The sequence below is a fragment of the Nerophis ophidion genome, linkage group LG18 (genome assembly GCF_033978795.1).
Source record: "Nerophis ophidion isolate RoL-2023_Sa linkage group LG18, RoL_Noph_v1.0, whole genome shotgun sequence".
NCBI lineage: Eukaryota > Metazoa > Chordata > Actinopteri > Syngnathiformes > Syngnathidae > Nerophis > Nerophis ophidion.
The window spans coordinates 36,541,650-36,563,222 of record NC_084628.1 but is presented as its reverse complement, the minus strand read 5'-3'; the positions used below and the strand labels follow the sequence as shown (position 1 = coordinate 36,563,222).

At 43.7% G+C, this 21,573-nt stretch overlaps 1 protein-coding gene and 1 long non-coding RNA gene across 2 annotated transcripts in view; one reads left to right on the top strand and one right to left on the bottom strand.

Annotated features, from left to right (window-relative positions):
- Window positions 1-20,809, top strand: part of tmprss5 (transmembrane serine protease 5) — a 38,713-nt gene extending 17,904 nt beyond the window's left edge. The window contains 8 exon segments of the mRNA XM_061878060.1: window positions 9,099-9,212; window positions 9,304-9,347; window positions 9,432-9,594; window positions 11,307-11,488; window positions 18,181-18,314; window positions 18,316-18,510; window positions 18,616-18,768; window positions 20,237-20,809. Of these exon segments, the coding sequence (XP_061734044.1) occupies window positions 9,099-9,212; window positions 9,304-9,347; window positions 9,432-9,594; window positions 11,307-11,488; window positions 18,181-18,314; window positions 18,316-18,510; window positions 18,616-18,768; window positions 20,237-20,245 (994 nt within the window). The 3' untranslated portion in view covers window positions 20,246-20,809.
- The window catches only part of LOC133537161 (uncharacterized), a 51,598-nt gene that overhangs the window by 24,465 nt on the left and 5,560 nt on the right, over window positions 1-21,573 (bottom strand). Inside the window, exon 2 of the long non-coding RNA XR_009802611.1 lies at window positions 18,536-18,752. This is a non-coding gene — a long non-coding RNA (uncharacterized LOC133537161). The remainder of the gene's footprint in view (window positions 1-18,535; window positions 18,753-21,573) is intronic.

Sequence of the window (21,573 nt, the reverse complement as noted above, 5' to 3'; positions counted from 1 at the left end):
GAACTCAGGGTCCAAGCCAAACTCCTGAAAATACACCCCACACCATATTTCACACTCGGTGAAATATGCAGTCCCAAATGTATCGTTCTGCTGGCAACCTCCAAACCCAGACTTGTCCCTCAGAAATTTCACGACTGGATTTGTTGCATGCTGGAAATCACTGAGCCCCTGAGAGCGGCCCATTCTTTCACAAATGTTTGTAGAAACAGTCTGCATGCCTAAGTGCTGGATTTTTTACACCTGTGGTCGGGCCAAGTGATTGATTTATTAATTTACATTTATGGATTAGGACACCTGATTCTGATCGTTTGGATGGGTGGCCAAATACTTTTGGCAATATAGTGTATATGTGTTTGTTACAGCCCTAATACATGTAAATACTGTACATACAAATAGAGATGTCCGATAAAATCAGATTGCCCATTTTAATCGGCCGATAAATGCTTTGAAATTTAATGTCGGAAATTATCAGTATCGGTTTCAAAAAGTAAAATCTATGACTTTTTAAAACGCCGCTGTGTACACGGAAATAGGGAGAAGTACAGAGCACAATAAACCTTAAAAAAACTGCCTTTGCGTGCCGGCCCGAACACATAATACCGATGGCTTTTCACACACACACACACACACACACACACACACACACACACACACACACACACACACACACACACACACACACACACACACAAATGCATTAATACTTGGTCAACAGCCATACAGGTCACACTGAGGGTTGCTGTACAAACAACTTTAACACTGTTACAAATATGTAACAACACACTGTGAACCCACACCAAACAAGAATGACAAACACATTTCGGGAGAACATCCGCACCGTAACACAACATAAACACAAAAGAACAAATACCCAGAACCCCTTCAATCAATCAATCAATCAATCCATTTTTACTTATATAGCCCTAAATCACAAGTGTCTCAAAGGGCTGCACAAGCCAAAACTGTCTATGCGTAGGTGGCGTCACCCTAACAGGGGGCGGCATATCGGGTCTGATGATGAAACTTGGGTGTCCCAAGTAGTTAGATGTCTACCAATTACTCAAAAAAATAATAGATGTTACATACAGGAATGTTGTCTGTCTGTGTTGGCCCTGCGATAAGGTGGCGACTTGTCCAGGGTGTACTCCGCCTTCCGCCCGATTGTAGCTGGGATAGGCGCCAGCGCACCTAGCGACCCCAAAGGAAATAAGCGGTAGAAAATGGATGGATGGATACATACAGGAAATGACTGCCAATTGTTTTTGTTTTCAGGATAAAAACATACAATAATATAATTTTTGGTCATCATAAACAAACAATCTAGCATTTCTCATATATAGACCGACTGTATGGACTGCCTCAGAAAGTACTGGAGTTTTAGGAACAGAAAACATACAACCACAAAAGACTTCTTAAAGTTTTTTGTTTTTTTGACGCTTTTGATTGATTGAAACTTTTATTAGTAGATTGCACAGTTCAGCACATATTCTGTACAATTGACCACTAAATGGTAACACCCCAATAAGTTCTTCAACTTGTTTAAGTCGGGGTCCACGTTAATCAATTGCATGGTAAGTGCTGAGTTTAAAAATGTGCAAGTACTAAATGTTTATACATTGTTGTTAGTTGGCATTTTATAAATAAAATCCCTTGCAGCACTATCTCTCTGGGACACTACAATATACACCCCCATCTACCCGAACCCCCCCCCAACCTCCTCATGCTCTTTCAGGGGGAGCATGTCCCAAATTCCAAGCTGCTGTTTTCAGGCATGTTAAAAAAAATGCACTTTGTGACTTCAATAATAAATATGGCAGTGCAATGTTGGCATTTTTTTTCCATGACTTGAGTTGATTTATTTTGGAAAACCTTGTCACATTGTTTAATGCATCCAGCGGGGCTTCACCACAAAATTAGGTATAATAATGTGTTCATTCCACCACTGTATACATCGGTATCGGTTGATATCGGTAATTAAAGGCCTACTGAAATGAGATTTTCTTATTCAAACGGGGATAGCAGGTCCATTCTATGTGTCATACTTGATCATTTTGCGATATTGCCATATTTTTACTGAAAGGATTTAGTAGAGAACATCCACGATAAAGTTCGCAACTTTCGGTGCTAAGAGAAAAGCCCTGCCTGTACCGGAAGTCGCAGACGATGACGTCACATGTTTGATGGCTCCTCACATATTCACATTGTTTTTAATGGGAGCCTCCAACAAAAATTGCTATTCGGACCGAGAAAACGACTATTTCCCCATTAATTTGAGCGAGGATGAAAGATTTGTGTTTGAGGATATTGATAGCGACGGACTAGAAAAAAAAACACCAAAAAAAACACCAAAAAAAACGCGATTGCTTTGGGACGGATTCTGATGTTTTTAGACACATTTACTAGGATAATTCTGGAAAATCCCTTATCTTTCTATTGTGTTGCTAGTGTTTTAGTGAGTTAAATAGTACCTGATAGTCGGAAGGGTGTCTCCACGGGTGTCTTGTTGCGCATTGTCTCAGGGTAGTCGACGGCAGCTATGGACGGCACAAGCTCAGCTTTTCTCCGGTGAGAACTGACTTTTTAACCACAATTTTCTCACTGAAACCTGCTGGTTGACAAGTGGTCGGGATCAATGTTGGCTTGACCAAAGTTTCACCTCCAGGAATTTTAAACAAGGAATCACCCTGTGTTTGAGTGGCTAACGGCTAAAGCTTCCCAACTCCGTCTTTCTACTGTGACTTCTCCAATATTAATTGAACAAATTGCAAAAGATTCAGCAACACAGATGTCCAAAATACTGTGTAATTATGCCGTTAAAGCAGACGACTTTTTGCTGCGTGTGTGTGCAGCGCTCATACTTCCTAAAAACCCGTGACGTCTTGCGTACACGTCATCATTATACGACGTTTCAAAGACGAAACTCCCGGGAAATTTAAAATTGTAGTTTAGTTAACTAAAAAGGCTGTATTGGCATGAGTTGCAATGTACCTCAGGGATCAATACTAGGACCTAAATTATTCAATCTCTATATAAATGACATTTGTAAAGTTACAAGAGATTTAAAGTTAGTATTATTTGCGGATGATACAACAGCCTTTTGTTCAGGAGAGAACACACAGTGGATAATACAAATAACAACAGAAGAAATGAACAAATTAAAAAAATGGTTTGACAAAAACAGACTATCATTGAATCTCAGTAAAACTAAAATAATGCTATTTGGTAACAGTAGAAAAGAAAGTCAAACACAAATACAAATAGACGGAATAGAAATTGAAAGAGTAAATGAAACCAAATTTCTAGGTATAATGATTGATGATAAATTGAACTGGAAATCTCATGTAAAAAATATACAACATAAAGTTGCAAGAAATACATCAATAATGAATAAAGCCAAATATGTTCTAGACCAAAAATCACTTTATATTCTCTACTGCTCACTAGTGTTACCATATCTGAGTTACTGTGTAGAAATATGGGGAAATAATTACAAAAGTACACTTCATTCACTAACAGTATTACAAAAAAGATCAGTTAGAATAATACATAATGTTGGATATAGAGAACATACAAACCCTTTATTTATTGAATCAAAGATACTGAAATTCCACGACATAGTGGAATTGCAAACAGCTAAGATTATACACAAAGCAAACTATAACCTGCTTCCGAAGAATATACAACAATTTGTTATGATTTACTAAGGACGTGACGGCAAACGGACACCAGGTGGCAGTATGTCCAAAGATTTATTAAAATATATATATATATATATCTATATTAACAAATGTATATATGTAATAATCAATCAACAGAAAACATACTAAGTAAATGGAGCGTGGCAAAAATTCTAGAGTGTATGGTGTTAGTCTAAGTGTGTTAATTAACTGAAGTGTGTTTTACCCAAGTGTTGACAAAAGAGAACGCGGAAGTCCGTGGGGCAGGCAGAGGGTTCAGGTCAAACGAGCGAGGAGTCGAGGTACAAAGGAGGCAGTCAGAATCCAGAGGGAGATCCAGGGAAAAGAGTGAGACGCACAGCTCACCTTGCGGGCGACGGAGGATTCTGTGGGGACACGGGAGAAGACACTGAGAACACGTAGAGGTACAGGGCACAGGGAGAGCAGGTTTGCATAAAGCAGGGTGATTGCTTACGGTACGCATTTGGAACTAAGTTCCCGCACGGATCCCTGTGTCCACTGGTCTTTTATGCTGCTCATCGTCAGTCACAGGTGTGTCCTGCAGCCGGCTGCGGCGGAGAGTGGGCGCGTTCCGCTTGATGAATGCGGGGGCGTGTCTGGAGTGCGCTGTCGGCGGGTCCTCTGGTTGGACTCGCAGCGGAGAGAGACGCAGAATGCGCATGTCCCACAACAGTATCCCCCCCCTATGGACAGATTCCAGATGTCCTAGAATCTGAACACCCCCAAAAGCAGGAACAAAAATCAAGGGAGGGTGGAGGGGTGAACTGGTGGTGGGTCGCCAGCCCAAGTGTCTCAGAAGCCATCGGGGACAAGTCTGGTGGCGGCGTCGGGTGGACCGCCGCTGCGGCCGGCGAAGTGGACGACCAAAGAACGGTCGACGTCTTGGCCGTCGGTAAGGCGGGCGCGAATGGTTCCCTGGTGCGGGCCGCCGGACACGAGGAGGTGGACGGCACTGTAGTGAGGACCGCCGGACACAAGGAGGTGGGCGGCGCCGTGCTGCAGCCCGCCGGACACGAGGAGATGGCTGAGGAGCTGAAGCCAGTGCTACTGGCTGAGGGGCGGGGGTCAGGGCCAGCCTAGGTATGGGTGCTGGCTCACAGGCTAGCCTGGGGACAGGTGCTAGCTCAGGGGCTTGCCAAGGGGCTGGTGCTAGCTCGGGGGCTAGCTCGGGGACTGCCGCTGGCTCGGGGGCTAGCTCGGGGACTGGGGCTAGCTCGGGGGCTGGCTCGGGAACTGACGCTAGCTCGGGGGCTGGCTCGGGGACTGACGCTAGCTCGGGGGCTGGCTCGGGGACTGACACTAGCTTGGGGGCTGACGCTAGCTCGGGGGCTGGCTCGGGGACTGACGCTAGCTCGGGGGCTAGCTCGGGGACTGACGCTAGCTCGGGGGCTAGCTCGGGGACTGGCGCTAGCTCGGGGGCTAGCTCGGGGGCTAGCTCGGGGACTGGCGCTAGCTCGGGGGCTAGCTCGGGGACTGGCGCTAGCTCGGGCGCTAGCTTCGGGACAGGTACTAGCTCGGAGGCTAGCCAGGGGACTGGTGGCTGCGGCTGGGAAAAACGGAAGATAGGTGGGATATCTCGGGCAGGGGGAAGTTTGTCTGGTTGCAGCTGTGCTACCACATTAGCACAGCCACCAGTACAAAAATGAAAAACAGATGGTATAGGTATGGCAGGGGTTTGCCTGGCTGGGTGTAGATGCGCCACCACATCAGCACAGTCACCAGCACTATCCCCCCCTTCCGAACGCGGATGCCAAACGCCTCCAGCTGACTGAGGAATTGTCACTAAGGGTGGGAGGTGGGTGGCCAGGCGCCGGGCAAATTCATCCCTCCCCGTATTGAAATTAAACAGTCCCTTGACGGAGTGTTGAGGACTATAATAATTGTCCATGGTGGAGGAAAAAGACATCGTGACAGGGGCAAAAAGGAAGGAGGAAAGTTGAGAAAACCAAAAAAAACAAACAAAAAGTCACTGGGACAGAGCTAAAGTCACTGGGGGCTATGAAAACAACAACAACAACAAAAAATACTGTGCCGTCAGGTCCTACTATTTAATTTTTCTGGCGGGAACTTACTGTTATGATTTACTAAGGACGTGACGGCAAACGGACACCAGGTGGCAGTATGTCCAAAGATTTATTAAAATATATATATATATATATCTATATTAACAAATGTATATATGTAATAATCAATCAACAGAAAACATACTAAGTAAATGGAGCGTGGCAAAAATTCTAGAGTGTATGGTGTTAGTCTAAGTGTGTTAATTAACTGAAGTGTGTTTTACCCAAGTGTTGACAAAAGAGAACGCGGAAGTCCGTGGGGCAGGCAGAGGGTTCAGGTCAAACGAGCGAGGAGTCGAGGTACAAAGGAGGCAGTCAGAATCCAGAGGGAGATCCAGGGAAAAGAGTGAGACGCACAGCTCACCTTGCGGGCGACGGAGGATTCTGTGGGGACACGGGAGAAGACACTGAGAACACGTAGAGGTACAGGGCACAGGGAGAGCAGGTTTGCATAAAGCAGGGTGATTGCTTACGGTACGCATTTGGAACTAAGTTCCCGCACGGATCCCTGTGTCCACTGGTCTTTTATGCTGCTCATCGTCAGTCACAGGTGTGTCCTGCAGCCGGCTGCGGCGGAGAGTGGGCGCGGTCCGCTTGATGAATGCGGGGGCGTGTCTGGAGTGCGCTGTCGGCGGGTCCTCTGGTTGGACTCGCAGCGGAGAGAGACGCAGAATGCGCATGTCCCACAACAGTATCCCCCCCCTATGGACAGATTCCAGATGTCCTAGAATCTGAACACCCCCAAAAGCAGGAACAAAAATCAAGGGAGGGTGGAGGGGTGAACTGGTGGTGGGTCGCCAGCCCAAGTGTCTCAGAAGCCATCGGGGACAAGTCTGGTGGCGGTGTCGGGTGGACCGCCGCTGCGGCCGGCGAAGTGGACGACCAAAGAACGGTCGACGTCTTGGCCGTCGGTAAGGCGGGCGCGAATGGTTCCCTGGTGCGGGCCGCCGGACACGAGGAGGTGGACGGCACTGTAGTGAGGACCGCCGGACACAAGGAGGTGGGCGGCGCCGTGCTGCAGCCCGCCGGACACGAGGAGATGGCTGAGGAGCTGAAGCCAGTGCTACTGGCTGAGGGGCGGGGGTCAGGGCCAGCCTAGGTATGGGTGCTGGCTCACAGGCTAGCCTGGGGACAGGTGCTAGCTCAGGGGCTTGCCAAGGGGCTGGTGCTAGCTCGGGGGCTAGCTCGGGGACTGCCGCTGGCTCGGGGGCTAGCTCGGGGGCTGGCTCGGGAACTGACGCTAGCTCGGGGGCTGGCTCGGGGACTGACGCTAGCTCGGGGGCTGGCTCGGGGACTGACACTAGCTTGGGGGCTGACGCTAGCTCGTCTGTGGACCAGCTCTATACTCTCGGCAGGGTTCTTGAGGGTGCATGGGAGTTTGCCCAACCAGTCTACATGTGCTTTGTGGACTTGGAGAAGGCATTCGACCGTGTCCCTCGGGAAGTCCTGTGGGGAGTGCTCAGAGAGTATGGGGTATCGGACTGTCTTATTGTGGCGGTTCGCTCCCTGTACGATCAGTGCCAGAGCTTGGTTCGCATTGCCGGCAGTAAGTCGAACACATTTCCAGTGAGGGTTGGACTCCGCCAAGGCTGTCCTTTGTCACCGATTCTGTTCATAACTTTTATGGACAGAATTTCTAGGCGCAGTCAAGGCGTTGAGGGGTTCCGGTTTGGTAACCGCAGGATTAGGTCTCTGCTTTTTGCAGATGATGTGGTCCTGATGGCTTCATCTGACCGGGATCTTCAGCTCTCGCTGGATCGGTTCGCAGCCGAGTGTGAAGCGACCGGAATGAGAATCAGCACCTCCAAATCCGAGTCCATGGTTCTCGCCCGGAAAAGGGTGGAGTGCCATCTCCGGGTTGGGGAGGAGACCCTGCCCCAAGTGGAGGAGTTCAAGTACCTAGGAGTACCGCTGGTCTTTTATGCTGCTCATCGTCAGTCACAGGTGTGTCCTGCAGCCGGCTGCGGCGGAGAGTGGGCGCGGTCCGCTTGATGAATGCGGGGGCGTGTCTGGAGTGCGCTGTCGGCGGGTCCTCTGGTTGGACTCGCAGCGGAGAGAGACGCAGAATGCGCATGTCCCACAACACAATTCTTCTCAACAAAAAGAAGAGAAATATAATATTAGAGAAAAATGTCATTTAAAACATTTGTATGCACGTACAACACTTAAAACCTTCAGTATATCAGTATGTGGAATTAAATTATGGAATGGATTCAGCAAAGCAATCAAACAAAGTACTAATATGATCCACTTCAAGAGACTCTTCAAACTGGAAGTGTTAGCAAAGTACAAAAATGAATAACCATGATAAACATTCTGATTTTACTCACTCATGCATTCTCAAAATAATCTGACTTATCTCATCGTATGGATTAAAATTTAAGCAATTATTTATTTATTTATTTATCTTCTATGTCCCACTCTCCCGTGTGGAGGGGGTCCGGTCCGATCCGGTGGCCATGTACTGCTCGCCTGTGTATCGGCTGGGGACATCTCTGCGCTGCTGGTCCGCCTACGCTTGGGATGGTTTCCTGCTGGCTCCGCTGTGAACGGGACTCTCGCTGCTGTGTCTTGGATCATCTTTGGACTGGACTCTCGCGACTGTGTTGTATCCATTGTGGATTGAACTTTCACAGTATCATGTTAGATCCGCTCGACATCCATTGCTTTCCTCCTCTCTAAGGTTCTCATAGTCATCATTGTCACCGACGTCCCACTGGGTCATTATTGTCACCAATGTCCCACTGGGTGTGAGTTTTCCTTGCCCTTATGTGGGCCTACCGAGGATGTCGTGGTGGTTTGTGCAGCCCTTTGAGACACTAGTGATTTAGGGCTATATAAGTAAACATTGATTGATTGATTGATTTGTATTGTGATTACTTATTACGTATGGAGTATACATTGTGAATACATTGAGAACAGGAAGTGAACAAAAGTTTTAGCAACTGTTATGTAAAGAAAAGGGGTAGGATTAAATAAGCTCTGCTTCTTCCTCCTCCTTTTCGAACATGTTGGAAAGAGAAACTGGAAATTGTGATGTATCATGTTGTATGCTCGCATGTTCGAAATAAACTCAAACTCAATGTTAATATTTCATCATTGATAAATAAACTATCAGACTGTGTGGTGGGTAGTAGTGGCTTTCAGTAGGCCTTTAAGAGTTGGACAATATCGGATAATGGCAAAAAAGCCATTATCGAACATTTCTATATACAAAATGTATGTATATATTAAAATACATTTGTAAATATATAAATAACTTACCCCTAATAGGTATGTACTATTCTCTGCCCACAGCCCAATGAGAAAACTGCCTGTGTATATGTTGTTATTCCAGACTGACCAAGCAGAAAGGAGTGAATCTGACTGACATTGGGCCAAACTATACTGATGGCTTTTTACAGATCACCTCAGACAACAGGGGCACTCTGGAAAACATGTGGCAATTCAGGTAACAAACAGTGATGAAGATGAAGCTGTCTGTACTGAAACATGGACTACTGATTATCAGTTATTGCATTTTTTTTTTTTTTTTTATCTAGGCAGAGGTGCATCACTAATAAGGTTATCGCTTTACAATGTTTTGGTGAGAATGTTCATCTTCAAAATACCCGTATCCGTGCCAAAGGTGTCACAAAGTGGCTCTGATCCTGAATAAACGTGGTTGCAGAGTGCGGAACACGAGCAAAGCTGCCCAGGATAATCGGGGGAGTGGAGGCCTCGCTGGGCAGGTGGCCCTGGCAGGTTAGCCTCTACTACGGCAACAGACACACCTGCGGCGGCTCCATCATCACCAGCCAATGGATAGTCACAGCTGCTCATTGTGTGCAGAAGTAAGAACTGTACCGCAGCATTGAAAGGTCAAACGCTACAACCTTTACCAAGCCGAAGAACCACGCTGCAGTCTGGTACAAACCCCATTTCCACAAGAGTTGGGAAATTGTGTTAGATGTAAATATAAACGGAATACAATGATTTGCAAATCCTTTTCAACCCATATTCAATTGAATGCACTACAAAAACCACATATTTGCAAATAATAATTACCTTAAATCTTCATGGCTGCAACACGTGCCAAAGTAGTTGGGAAAGGGCATGTTCACCACTGTGTTACATCACCTTTTCTTTTAACAACACTCAATAAACGTTTGGGAACTGAGAAAACTAATTGTTGAAGCTTTGAAAGTGGAAGTCTTTCCCATTCTTGTTTTATGTAGAGCTTCCGTCGTTCAACAGTCCGGGGTCTACGCTGTCGTATTTTACGCTTCATAATGCGCCACACATTTTCCATGGGAGACAGGTCTGGACTGCAGGCGGGCCAGGAAAGTACCCGCACTCTTTTTTTACAAAGCCACGCTGTAGTAACACGTGCTGAATGTGGCTTTGCATTGTCTTGCTGATATAAGCGGGAGCGTCCATGAAAAAGACGGTGCTTAAACCGCAGCATATGTTGTTTCAAAACCTGTATGTACCTTTCAGCATTAATGGTGCCTTCACAGATGTGTAAGTTACCCATGCCTTGGGCACTAAAGCACACCCATACCATCACAGATGCTGGCTTTTGAACTGTGCGTCAATAACAGTCTAGATGGTTTGCTTCCCCTTTAGTCCGGATGACACAATGTTGAATATTTCCAAAAACAATTTGAAATGCGGACTTGTCAGACCACAGAACACCTTTCCACTTTGCATCAGTCCATCTTAGATGATCTCGGGCCCAGAGAAGCCGGCGGCGTTTCTGGATGTTGTTGATAAATGGCTTTCGCTTTGCATAGTAGAGGTTTAACTTGCACTTACAGATGTAGCGACTAAGTGTATTTAGTGACAGTGGTTTTCTGAAGTGTTCCTGAGCCCATGTGGTGATATCCTTTACAGTTTGATTTTTTTTTTATACAGTGCTGCCTGAGGAATCGAAGGTCACGGTCATTCAATGTTGGTTTCCGGGCTATGCCGCTTACGTGGAGTGATTTCTCCAAAATCTCTGAACCTTTTGATGATATTTTGGACCGTAGATGTTGAAATCCCTAAATTTCTTGCAATTGCACTTTGAGTAAAGTTGTTCTTAAACGGTTTGACTATTTGCTCACGCAGTTGTGGACAAAGGGGTGTACCTCACCCCATCCTTTCTTGTGAAAGACAGCATTTTTTGGGAAGCTGTTTTAATACCCAATCATGGCACCCACCTGTTCCCAATTAGCCTGTGGGGTGTTCCAAATAAGTTTGATGAGCATTCCTCAACTTTATCAGTATTTATTGCCACCTTTCCCAACTTCTTTGTCACGTTTTGCTGACATCAAATTCTAAAGTTAATGATTATTTGCAAAAAATGTTTATCAGTTTGAACATCAAATATGTTGTCTTTGTAGCATTTTCAACTGAATATGGGCTGAAAATGATTTGCAAATCATTGTATTCCGTTTATATTTACATCTAACACCATTTCTCAACTCTTATGGAAACAAGGTCTGTACAAAGGCACCACACGGCGCAGGTGACAATTGTCCCCTTTCAGGACCTGACTCCCGCTTATTTCTTTAACTGTCAGCTACAGGCTGCCTCAGGTATCCAGCTGGGCAGCCTACACGGGTCTCGTGACGCACTCGGCTAAAATGACGGAACACGTGAGGCACGCCGTGGAGAAGATCGTCTACAACGAGAACTACAAACACGTGAGCCACGATAGCGACATCGCCTTAATGAAACTACGGACACCGCTTAATTTCTCAGGTAGCAAACGCCTGTGAGCATTACCAACATTCTAGTGATGACCAGTGATGTCAATACAATTACACATGTATTGTAAACCTTTGTATACACACTCTTTACCAGGGACTCTTAACCTTTTTGACCTTGGGGCCCAACTTTTCAGTGAACACACTGAATTAGTCATTTTACTCTTTATTTCCATCATATTATCTAATATACTTACAGTTTACAACATTGTCAATTGATATGAAACCATGTGTTCATCAAAACAATTATCAAGGCTTAGGTCAAAAATAAATACTAATCAATTATACTGCAAAAGAAGGGACTTATAAAAACAGATGGAAAATACAAACATACAATAACGCTGTGCTAAAATAGATAAAATAATAATATATATGTTTCTCACAAACTGCTGATAAATTCAAAGTGCAAATGAAAATACAGCTTCACCACTTTAGTCATATTTTTTTGCGCTGAAGAAACTTCTTAACTCCAGACTTCTTCTGTTTGATATTGTCATAACTACCACAAGTGTACTGTTGAGACCGATACGGACGACAGCTGAGAAACAGATATTTTTGACAACCACCTATAGGAGCACTCTCGGCCCGACAACTATGGTTAAACACTGCTCTATACAATCTTTTACCAGTGCTAAACTACTTTTTTACCTCCTTCTGTGTACATTTACCGACTTTATACCATCGTTTACCAATGGAACCGCTTTTTTTTTAACCTTCTTCTGGCATGTTTACCTACTTTATACCATATTTTACAAATGTCAACTTTACTTTTACTTGATTACCTACACTATACCATGTTAACCTACTTTCTTTCTACCTTCTTCTGCCCAGGTTTACCCACTTTAACCCTTGTGAAATGTTCATATATTTGTTACTCAGCCAGCGTGTGTGGGTCTGATGCTCTTACTTTATCCCAATAAACATCTGTTCAGTATTTTAACATACAAGTGTTTGACTGTGAGGCATCAAAAGCCACAAAATGCAACGGGTCCATCAGACCTTACTTTATCCCAATAAACATCTGTTCAGTATTTTAATATAAAAGTGTTGGATTGTGAGGCATTAAAAGCCAAAAAGTGCAACGGGTCCATCAGACCTTACCTTATCCTGATAAACATCTGTTCAGTATTTTAACATACAAGTGTTTGATTGTGAGGCATTAAAAGCCACAAAATGCAACGGGTCCATCAGACCCACAAACGCTGGCTGGGTAACAACAATACTGAACAGATGTTTACCTTATCCCAATAAACATCTGTTCAGTATTTTAACATACAAGTGTTGGATTGTGAGGCATTAAACGCCACAAAATGCAACGGGTCCAATGGACCCACAAACGCTTGCTGAGTAACAACAGTATGAATGTTGCACAGAAAATTTCTCTGCCAGTTTCTGCATCCCACAGGGATTCTCTTTCAACCAACACAAGGTTGCAACATTGTTTGTCAACAAAGTCTGCTCTCATTTTCTCGCACATTTCACCCTTTGATGTTCTGTGTACCTACACTCTGTTGTCCTCCTCCTGTCTAGGCATACTGTATTTGTGTGGGTGTGTGTGTGTGTGTGTGTGTGGTACACAGAACAACAATTTCCACACTTCTACTAGCCCCGGACATCTTATATGTAATAGAAATGTGTCGGGAGGGTGTATGGTGTGTGGTCGTTAAATATGTATTTTGATATATTATGTTCTTCACAGAAGATGAGCCAAAGTCAGTGAGTCTCAGTTTGAAAAATTAATTGTATCATTTTTCTTTTGACGATAAGATTATTCTTTTGTGTTTCTGCACCTGTGGTTCCCACACAAGGTTGCAAAATTGTTTGTCAACAAGCTCTGCTCTCATTTTCTCGCACATTTCACTTTCTGATGTTCTGTGTACCTACACTGTTGTTCTCCTCCTGTCTAGGCCTACTGTATTTGTGTGTGTGGGTGTCTGTGTGTGTGTGTGTGTGTGTGTGCGTGTGTGTGTGTGCGGTACACAGAACAACAATTTCCACACTTCTATTAGCCCCAGACATCTTATATGTAACAAAAATGTGTAGGGAGGGTGTATGGTCATTAAATATGTATTCTGATATATTATGTTCTTCACAGAAAATGAGCCAAAGTCAGTGAATCTCAGTTTGAAAAATGAATTAATTGTATCATTTTTCTTTAGATAAAAAATTAAATCGGGTCCTACAGACCCGAACACCACACAATATTTTACCTATGTTTCCATACAGTCAGTATCAATGCTCAATAAAGTTAATTTATCTCAAACACAAACTAAAAGCAAAGCACGCACTTTCCTTTCACATTCTTTGTAATTAGTTAACACACAAGATAAATATTATTTGCCATCCTGCAGAAGTACTCTAGCTAATTATGTATACTGGTGAAATTATGCACAGAATATTGATAGTAGACATTTATTGATTGACCACTGGTGAGAAAGACCTCCTGTGGATTTATGTGGTTCAAATTACTGTGATCTCTTACTGGGTTGTAGGATTAAATTATCGGCCTTGAAAATCGAACTAACTTGAACAAACTTGATAGCCATTAAATGTGCAGCCTTTACTGTAGTACATGAAGTACTTTTATAACATGCGGTGAAGTTTATAGCAGGTGAGGCACTGACGTACTCAGAATCAGATTTCCAAATATACAGTATGCGCTTGGCGCAGATTATTTGATTGGCAGCGGTTTACGGGTTATGTTTCATTCCTGAATTCTTTACACACAAACTGTCGCCCAAAAAATGGGCATTTCATTAAAAACTAAAAAATAATATTATCGCCGTCATACCTTTTAAATGAAGTCCATACGCCGGTCCTTCTGGATAAAAATAGCCGTCACTTTCTGGTAAAAGCCCTCCTTCACTTCCTTCAGTTTTAAAAGTCTTATATAGGAGTTCAACATAGTGGCCGCAATTAGCAGAGCTCCTACTCTCATTTCCACGAAATGCGAGCTGCTGTTTGGCGAGGAAGCAGGTCGCAATGATGACATCTTTTAAAATCTCTCGGTTCTCTTTTACCTTAGCATTGTGGACACTGATGTTAAATTGCCGCTGTTCATCCAAAACCAAGACTATCCTAGTCATCCTAAATGTTTTAGCGCAATCTAGCTTTGAATATGAGCAGCCGACCTCTCATGTTTGGTGAGACTTCTTTGCAAATTCTTTAGGTCACTAAATCCCATTTGAGTCCACACAGTTCCACAGGTTGAAAAAAGAAGGCAAGAAAAGCAGATTTCGGAACATCCACAAAGCCAGTCATTTCACTTATACCACTCTGTTTGGAAAGAGCGAGTAACTTTCCGTCCTGTTGATTGAAACAAACCATTCAGCCCCGGCGTTGGTCTTACTTTAGTAACTATCTCCTGCTTCGCTTGAAAGTCCACTACAGAAAACTGTTTAAGTGCGGAAATGTAGTCATCCATGTTAAAAGTCGGGGTGCTTGAGACGGAAAAAATAAGTCACTGTATGTCTGGGATCGTGACCGCCCCCGCCCCTGTCGTGAGGCACGAGAACTGTTTGCCTCACCTCAGACTTTTTCTCTGCCGTTTTGATGGCTCAACCAACACACAAAACATGTTACTCGCTGCGGCACTTGACTCGCTTATGCCACCGTACGTCTCTGATCTTGTGCGCCCCTATCGTGAGGCACGAGAACTGTTTGCCTCACCTCAGACTTTTTTCTCTGCCGTTTTGATGGCTCAACCAACACACAAAACATGTTACTCGCTGCGGCACTTGACTCGCTTATGCCACCGTATGTCTCTGATCTTTTGCGCCCCTAACGTGAGGCACGAGAACGGTTTACCTCACCTCAGACTTTTTTCTCTGCCGTTTTGATGGCTCAACCAACACACAAAACATGTCACTCGCTGCGGCACTTGACTCGCTTATGCCACCGTATGTCTCTGATCTTTTGCGCCCCTAACGTGAGGCACGAGAACGGTTTACCTCACCTCAGACTTTTTTCTCTGCCGTTTTGATGGCTCAACCAACACACAAAACATGTCACTCGCTGCGGCACTTGACTCTCTTATGCCACCGTATGTCTCTGATCTTGTGCGCCCCTAACCTGAGGCACGAGAACTGTTTGCCTCACTTCAGACTTTTTTCTCGGCCGTTTTGATGGCTCAACCAACACACAAAACATGTTACTCGCTGCGGCACTTGACTCGCTTATGCCACCGTATGTCTGTGTTCATGAGCGCCCCTATCGTGAGGCACGAGAACCGTTTGCCTCACCTCAGACTTTTTTCTCGGCCGTTTTGATGGCTCAACCAACACACAAAACATGTTACTCGCTGCGGCACTTGACTCGCTTGTGCCACCGTACATCTCTGATCTTGTGCGCCCCTATCGTGAGGCACGAGAACTGTTTGCCTCACCTCAGACGTTTTTCTCTGCCGTTTTGATGGCTCAACCAACACACAAAACATGTTACTCACTGCAGCACTTGACTCGCTTATGCCACCATATGTCTCTGACCATGAGCGCCCCTATCGTGAGGCACGAGAACTGTTTACCTCACCTGAGACTTTTTTCTCTGCCGTTTTGATGGCTCAACCAACACACAAAACATGTTATTTGACTCGCTTATGCCACCGTATGTCTCTGATCTTGTGCGCCCCTATCGTGAGGCACGAGAACTGTTTGCCTCACCTCAGACTTTTTTCTCTGCCGTTTTGATGGCTCAAACAACACACAAAACATGTTACTCGCTGCGGCACTTGACTCGCTTATGCTACCGTATGTCTCTGATCTTGTGCGCCCCTAACGTGAGGCACGAGAACGGTTTACCTCACCTCAGACTTTTTTCTCTGCCGTTTTGATGGCTCAACCAACACACAAAACATGTTATTTGACTCGCTTATGCCACCGTATGTCTGATCTTGTGCGCCCCTATCGTGAGGCACGAGAACTGTTTGCCTCACCTCAGACTTTTTTCTCTGCCGTTTTGATGGCTCAAACAACACACAAAACATGTTACTCGCTGCGGCACTTGACTCGCTTATGCTACCGTATGTCTCTGATCTTGTGCGCCCCTAACGTGAGGCACGAGAACGGTTTACCTCACCTCAGACTTTTTTCTCTGCCGTTTTGATGGCTCAACCAACACACAAAACATGTTATTTGACTCGCTTATGCCACCGTATGTCTCTGATCTTGTGCGCCCCTAACGTGAGGCCCGAGAACGGTTTACCTCACCTCAGACGTTTTTCTCTGCCGTTTTGATGGCTCAACCAACACACAAAACATGTTACTCGCTGCGGCACTTGACTCGCTTATGCCACCGTATGTCTCTTATCTTGTGCGCCCCTATCGTGAGGCATGAGAACTGTTTGCCTCACCTCAGACGTTTTTCTCTGCTGTTTGATGGCTCAACCAACACACAAAACATGTTACTCACTGCAGCACTTGACTCGCTTATGCCACCATATGTCTCTGATCATGAGCGCCCCTATCATGAGGCACGAGAACTGTTTGCCTCACCTCAGACGTTTTTCTCTGCTGTTTGATGGCTCAACCAACACACAAAACATGTTACTCACTGCAGCACTTGACTCGCTTATGCCACCGTATGTCTCTGATCTTGTGCGCCCCTATCGTGAGGCACGAGAACGGTTTGCCTCACCTCAGACTTTTTTCTCTGCCGTTTTGATGGCTCAAACAACACACAAAACATGTTACTCGCTGCGGCACTTGACTCGCTCATGCCACCGTATGTCTCTGATCTTGTGCGCCCCTAACGTGAGGCACGAGAACGGTTTACCTCACCTCAGACTTTTTTCTCTGCCGTTTTGATGGCTCAACCAACACACAAAACATGTTATTGGACTCGCTTATGCCACCGTATGTCTCTGATCTTGTGCGCCCCTATCGTGAGGCACAAGACCTGTTTGCCTCCCCCCAGACGTTTTTCTCTGCCGTTTTGATGGCTCAACCAACACACAAAACATGTTATTTGACTCGCTTATGCGACCGTATGTCTCTAATCTTGTGCGCCCCTAACGTGAGGGACGAGAACGGTTTACTTCACCTCAGACTTTTTTCTCTGCTGTTTTGATGGCTCAACCAACACACAAAACATGTTATTTGACTCGCTTATGCCACCGTATGTCTCTGATCTTGTGCGCCCCTATCGTGAGGCACAAGACCTGTTTGCCTCCCCCCAGACGTTTTTCTCTGCCGTTTTGATGGCTCAACCAACACACAAAACATTTTACTCGCTGCGGCACTTGACTCGCTTATGCCACCGTATATCTCTGATCATGAGCGCCCCTATCGTGAGGCACGAGAACTGTTTGCCTCACCTCAGACTATTTTCTCTGCCGTTTTGAACACTCAGCAACACACCAGACAAGAACGCGCTCTGGCCGCACGGCAGACACAGAAGTTAACGAGGGACTGCAAAAATTCAGCGATTTTAAAGAAAAAATCATCCAAATTGGTGAAGCTAAATGAAAATTAAAAACGAACAATTACAATTATTTTATAATTTTATATTTTATTTCTTTGCATAATCACAGGTGAGGCACTGCCTCCCCTGCCCGCACCTCACTGTTTATAAAATAGCGCTAGTCTTAAGTTAACGTTGAATGGTTCATTCTTTTACAAAAACTTGCTTGTAATAAGGTTGATGTTTGCCAAAATGGACAAAAACATGTCTCTGCCTTCTCTCTTTCTTTAGACATAGTTAGGCCTGTTTGTTTGCCCCAATACGACTACGATGTACCTGGAGGTACACTGTGCTGGATCTCCGGCTGGGGTTACACACAACCTGATGGTGGTACGAAAGACACCGCTCTCAAAACCAAACAAATTCTGTGTTCCGAGTGTACTGACAGAGCATCCGTGGGACCTTTTCTCTCCCTTAGTCAACTCATCCAACACCCTAAAAGAGGCCCCCATTCCCATAATAAGCACCAACAAGTGCAACAGCTCCTGCATGTACAACGGCGAGATCACACCGAGGATGCTCTGTGCCGGATACACGGAGGGCAAAGTGGACGCCTGTCAGGTGAGATGCAAGAGTCTGACCGTACCTTGCGGAGACGTTTGGAAGATTGTCGGCATCGGGAAGTCTGGGGCTGTCAGTCAACATCTGTATTCAACGCCGGCATAGGGGGACAGTGGCGGTCCTTTGGTGTGCCAGGATGACAACGTGTGGAGATTGATGGGGGTTGTCAGCTGGGGGAATGGCTGCGCTGAGCCCAACCACCCCGGAGTCTACACCAAAGTGGCCGAATTTCTCGGCTGGATCTATGAGATTATGGAGGTAAACACAAATAAGTACATATAATATCAACCAATGGTGTTATCGAAATAAATCAGGTAAAAGTATATATATATATATATATATATATATGCAAATATGTGTTATTTGCGGATGACACCAATGTACTCTGTTCTGATGTGGACTTGCAGCAGCTCCTGAGGACCGTCACCATGGAGATGTGTAAACTAAAAAAATGGTTTGATGCTAATAAATTATCATTAAACCTGAATAAAACTAACTTTATGTTATTTGGAAATAAGAGAAATTATATAGATGTAAAATTATATATAGACAATGTTAGTATAGAAAGAGTAAACAAAATCAAATTTTTGGGTGTGATCTTGGACCACAGGATCTGCTGGAAGTCACATATTATATACATCAAAGGGAAGTTGCCGAGAAGTATTGCTGTCCTGGGTAAAACAAGGCACATTCTTAATCAAAAAACATTACACACTCTTTATTGTACACTTGTTTTACCATATTTGAGTTACTGTCTAAAAGTTTGGGGAAATACATTTAGGACGAACATCCAACCACTATACATAATGCAAAAAAGGGCCATCAGACTGATACATAACACAGTACCCCGAGAACACACTAATGGATTATTTATAAAAACATTTGATTTAAAACTACCAGATCTTATCCAACTCAAGACTGCCCAAATGATTTATAAAGCAAGTAAAGATTCACTTCCAACAGGGTTACAGAGAAGATTTTTACAGAGAGAAGGGAATTATAATTTAAGAGGAGAACTACTTTTTAAGATCCAATATTGTAGAACAACGCAGAAACGAATGAGTATAACAATAGCAGGGGTTAAAATATGGAACTGTTTAAAGGATGAAATAAAACACAGCACCAACATAAACCAGTTTAAAAAGCTTTTTCAATCATTTATCATTAGTAAATATAAGAAAGAAGAACATTGTTTTAGAAAGACAATAATATATCATATGTATATAAATACAATTTATGATTTCATAATTATACATATAGGTTATATTAAAATGTATATATTACCACTTTATATGGAATTTAAATAAATTGTGTATATATAATTATATATATATATATATATATATATATATATAAGTGTACAAATGTATATGTTTGATTTAAATGTTAAACTGTGTATATGAGACGTGTGCTACATATATGTTGCTTATATATTGTTTGAAAAAAAAGTAATATAAGTGAAGCATGTTTTAGATTTTATATATTTTGAACCTTGTTCTTGTTGTGATGGGGTAGGTTTATATAAGCGTTGCTTCAACCTACACCCTTTTGGCTCAATCATTGCTCAAATGAGTGTTTTTTTTGTTGTTGTTGTTGTTCTTTGTTTTATGTGAAGATTGCCGAAATAAATAAATAAATTAAAATAAATAAATAAATAAATATAATGAAATCCAATATAACATTTCTAATGCTGTATTCTTCTGACCATCTTTACTGCACTTCACAGAATTACTGAGTCAAGGGAGGCCCCCAGCAGTTCAGAGCTCTTCCTCCATTTTTACAACACATGTTGAATGTGAACGTAAAATTCAGTCTAAAAGCATTAAGCATTGTTATGTTGTATTTTTTTAATGTACCGAATAAAGTACTGTATCTTCTAATTGTCAGTTGTTTGAAATGTTGTCTTCATAAATGTCGATGTATGAAACTAAAGCCTACATTTTCTAATTGGCTTAATGGTTTACAATGATCAATCAAATCTCGGAGAATGATTAAGAGTACAAAAGCCCTAAATTGACATCCTTGTTAAAAACATTTAAAATGATTTAGGTAGTCCTTAGGTAGACACAGACTCTGGAACAACTTGCACCAGTCCCTTGGTGATCTTGACTGCGTTGAAACTTAAAAAAAAAAATTGCAAACTTCTCTTTTTAGTAAAGCTTTTGGTCAATGCACCTTTTAACTATCATTTTTTATCCCCTTTGTATCTTTTTTATGATGTTGCCCCTGTTTTAAATGGAATTGTTTTACTTCACCTATGCTTTGTGATTTTATCTGTGAAAAGCGCTTAATAAACGTAATGTACTTGCTTCAATCCAATCCATCCTTCCATTTTTCTACCGGTTGTCCCTTTCGGGGTTGCGGGGGGTGCTGGCTGGAGCCTATCTCAGCTGCATTCAGGCGGAAGGCAGGGTACACCCTGGACAAGTCGTCACCTCCTCGCAGGGCCAACACAGATAGACAAACAACATTCACACTCACTCTCACACTATTATGTTAGATCCACTATGGACTGGACTCTCACACTATTATGTTAGATCCATTATGGACTGGACTCTCACACTATTATGTTAGATCCACTATGGACTGGACTCTCACACTATTTTGTTAGATCCACTACGGACTGGACTCTCACACTATTATGTTAGATCCACTATGGACTGGACTCTCACTATTATGTTAAATCCACTATGAACTGGACTCTCACTATTATGTTAGATCCACTATGGACTACACTCTCACAATATTATGTTAGATTCACTATGGACTGGACTCTCACACTATTATGTTAGATCCACTATGGACTGGACTCTCACCCTATTATCTTAGATCCACTATGGACTGGACTCCCACTATTAAGTTAGATTCACTATGGACTGGACTCCCACTATTATGTTAGATCCACTATGGACTGGACTCTCACTATTATGTTAGATCCACTATGGACTGGACTCTCACAATATTATGTTAGATCCACTATGGACTGGACTCTCACACTATTTTGTTAGATCCACTACGGACTGGACTCTCACACTATTATGTTAGATCCACTATGGACTACAC